General features: G+C 42.4%; 1 protein-coding gene across 1 annotated transcript in view; it reads right to left on the reverse strand.

Annotated features, from left to right (window-relative positions):
• LOC123515039 (cholesterol 7-desaturase nvd-like) overlaps nucleotides 1-2,500 on the reverse strand; it is a 17,816-nt gene that overhangs the window by 3,702 nt on the left and 11,614 nt on the right. The window contains exons 3-4 of the mRNA XM_045273425.1: nucleotides 2,302-2,466; nucleotides 435-645 (exon numbers count right to left, since the gene is read on the reverse strand). Coding sequence (XP_045129360.1) covers nucleotides 435-645; nucleotides 2,302-2,466 — 376 coding nt within the window. The remainder of the gene's footprint in view (nucleotides 1-434; nucleotides 646-2,301; nucleotides 2,467-2,500) is intronic.

Below are 2,500 nucleotides of genomic sequence, written 5' to 3' on the forward strand. Positions count from 1 at the left end.
AGAGTTTCAGAGTTAACCAGTAAAAAGGGTGAAAGTTTGAGAACATTGGCTAACTCTTGGAGTAACAGAAATGAACTAAAGAACGGTGAAAGTTAGTGCCACGGGAGGAAGAAAGACATGTAAGTAGAAAAAATCAAAAGAACAGTTAGCATAAAAATAGTGGTAGAAGATAGTAGGAGGTGGAACAGTGTGGCTGAGAGAGAGAGAGAGAGAGAGAGAGAGAGAGAGAGAGAGAGAGAGAGAGAGAGAGAGAGAGAGAGAGAGAGAGAGAGAGAGAGAGAGAGAGAGAGAAATTATAGTTATATACATGCTACTATTACTCGTGCGTCACCGTACCTACCTACCTACTTACCTAACTAACTAACTAACTAACTAACTTCCTTACCTACCTACTAACTATCCTACGTATTCGTCTTACCGCCAGCTTCACCCACCTTTGGTAGAGTAAGGAATGTCAACACACTTTCCGTCGGAGCCTCGGAAGCGCCAGCCGTGGAAGGGACACTCGAGGCAGTCCCCCTTCACAACGCCGCCCACTGCCATGTTAGCGCCGATGTGCGGGCAGTAGGCGTCCGTCACATGCGCCACGCCGTCGTCGCCTCTGAACACCGCTAAGGTTTGGCCGAACACTTGCACTGACTTCACCTATAGAAGAGAACGTTATGATTACTCCTACACCGCTATCATAATTTGCAGCTGACCGCCTTACCAGAGTTGTTCTGTGTTTTGCCTTCCCGTCACGTTATTGTGGGGAAAGAGAAGGAAAGGAGGAAGAGGAAAGGAAGCATGAAAAAGAAAGATGGGGAAATAAATAAAATAAAATAAAGGAAAGGAAAAAAAGGAAAGATAAAGTGAAGGAAGAAAGATGAAAAAAGATAATGAAACCAACGAAATGAAAATAATGAAAGAAAATAGAAGAGAAGAAAAGAAGGAAAAGCTGAAGGAGGGATGAAAAGAAAGGAGAAAAGAAAAACAATGAGTGAAACTTAAAACAAGTGTCAGATGCGGTGAGGGCAACCAAAAAATATTATAGCTGCAACTTTATCTATCTTCGGCAACATGAAGCAGCTTGAGGCTTCAAAAAGAGAGAATGTGGAAATGGTCAGATTAAGGGCAACTTATCGCCAGCTTCTTATCTCTCACTCGTCACTTCCAGGAATAAAACTGCAGCACATCACTTTATCAGAATGTTGTGTTATCAAAGAACAGTTTGGCCTTTGTCTCCCTACACGCTGTCTATCCCGATGCCCGCTGAGCCGTCCTAAGCCAGCCGCGACCACCTAGACCATCATAGCTTGTGTAGGTTAGACAAGACTGCGTTGATGTGGTGGAAATTTGCCCGTATTCTGAAACACTTTGCTCTCTGACCATCAGTGCTTTCCAAGGGTTCCAGTTGAAGATAATCTTGTTTTTAAGAGTATTTCTTTTATGGTTCTGGTGATATATTGGCAAGATTTCTAGTTTATTAAAGGAGAAATTGTCTTGAAAACCCTGCTACTTGTCTCTATGGTCTTGGAAAATTGTTGTGGTAAGAGATGAAGACGTTTCTAAATACGGACGTTTATTCTATTCACATGCCACTCTACTTGAAAATCAATTACCTCCTATCTGTTTTTTTTAATCTAACTTTATTAAACGTGAACCTTCTATTTATTTGTTCTGTCCTAATTATTTACTGAAAATTCAGCTTTCGTCGTCGTAGGTTTATCCTTTTATACTGGGTACTTAACGACCTCCATCAGATCCCCCTCTTTAGTCATCTAGTGGATTCATGACACTGATGATGATAGCATTCAAATTAGTCTATTTTGCTAACCGTTTTATTTTTTGTTATTTGATGATATGAGCTCTCCAACTTGTAATAGGTCAATTTTCAAAGGGCATAAAAGAAGAAAGGATATTACAAAGAAATATAATGCTACACAAGGAACGGAAAAATGATACAAAAAGAAAATGAACCATGATTTGAGATTATGAATGAGGCACGTGCATGAAGGAAAGGTGATATTTAGATAAAAAAAAAATATCAGAGAAAACAAAGAGAGAGAAAAGAAAATGTTAGAAAAGAAAACACCTTGTAGAGACGAAGAGAAGTACTAGGGATGAGGAGGAGGAGGAGGAGGAGGAGGAGGAGGAGGAGGAGGAGGAGAGAATAGGTTTGTTTCATTATGTTGTTATTGCAAGTTCGAACGAGGAAGGTAACATGGAACCAATAACATGGAACCAGTAACATGGAGGAGGGAAAGATAAATATTCTACAGGCATTGAATGGGTGGTTTACCGTGGGGCCAGCATCCTCACCTGTCCCTTGGCGAGCTCCCTTGACTGCAGCACCGCGAACCAGCCATTGGGGTACACGGGAGGCAGGTTTCCCTTCTTCCTCAGCCGCTGCACCTCCCGGATCCTCTCAGCCAGCGAGGCCTTGCGACCCCCGCCCAGGCAGCCCCACCCCACCTCCGTCAGGTCCTGCAGACACATACTTAGGTTGCTTCAAAGATGG

Source organism: Portunus trituberculatus, chromosome 38 (genome assembly GCF_017591435.1).
Source record: "Portunus trituberculatus isolate SZX2019 chromosome 38, ASM1759143v1, whole genome shotgun sequence".
In the NCBI taxonomy this organism is placed as follows: domain Eukaryota; kingdom Metazoa; phylum Arthropoda; class Malacostraca; order Decapoda; family Portunidae; genus Portunus; species Portunus trituberculatus.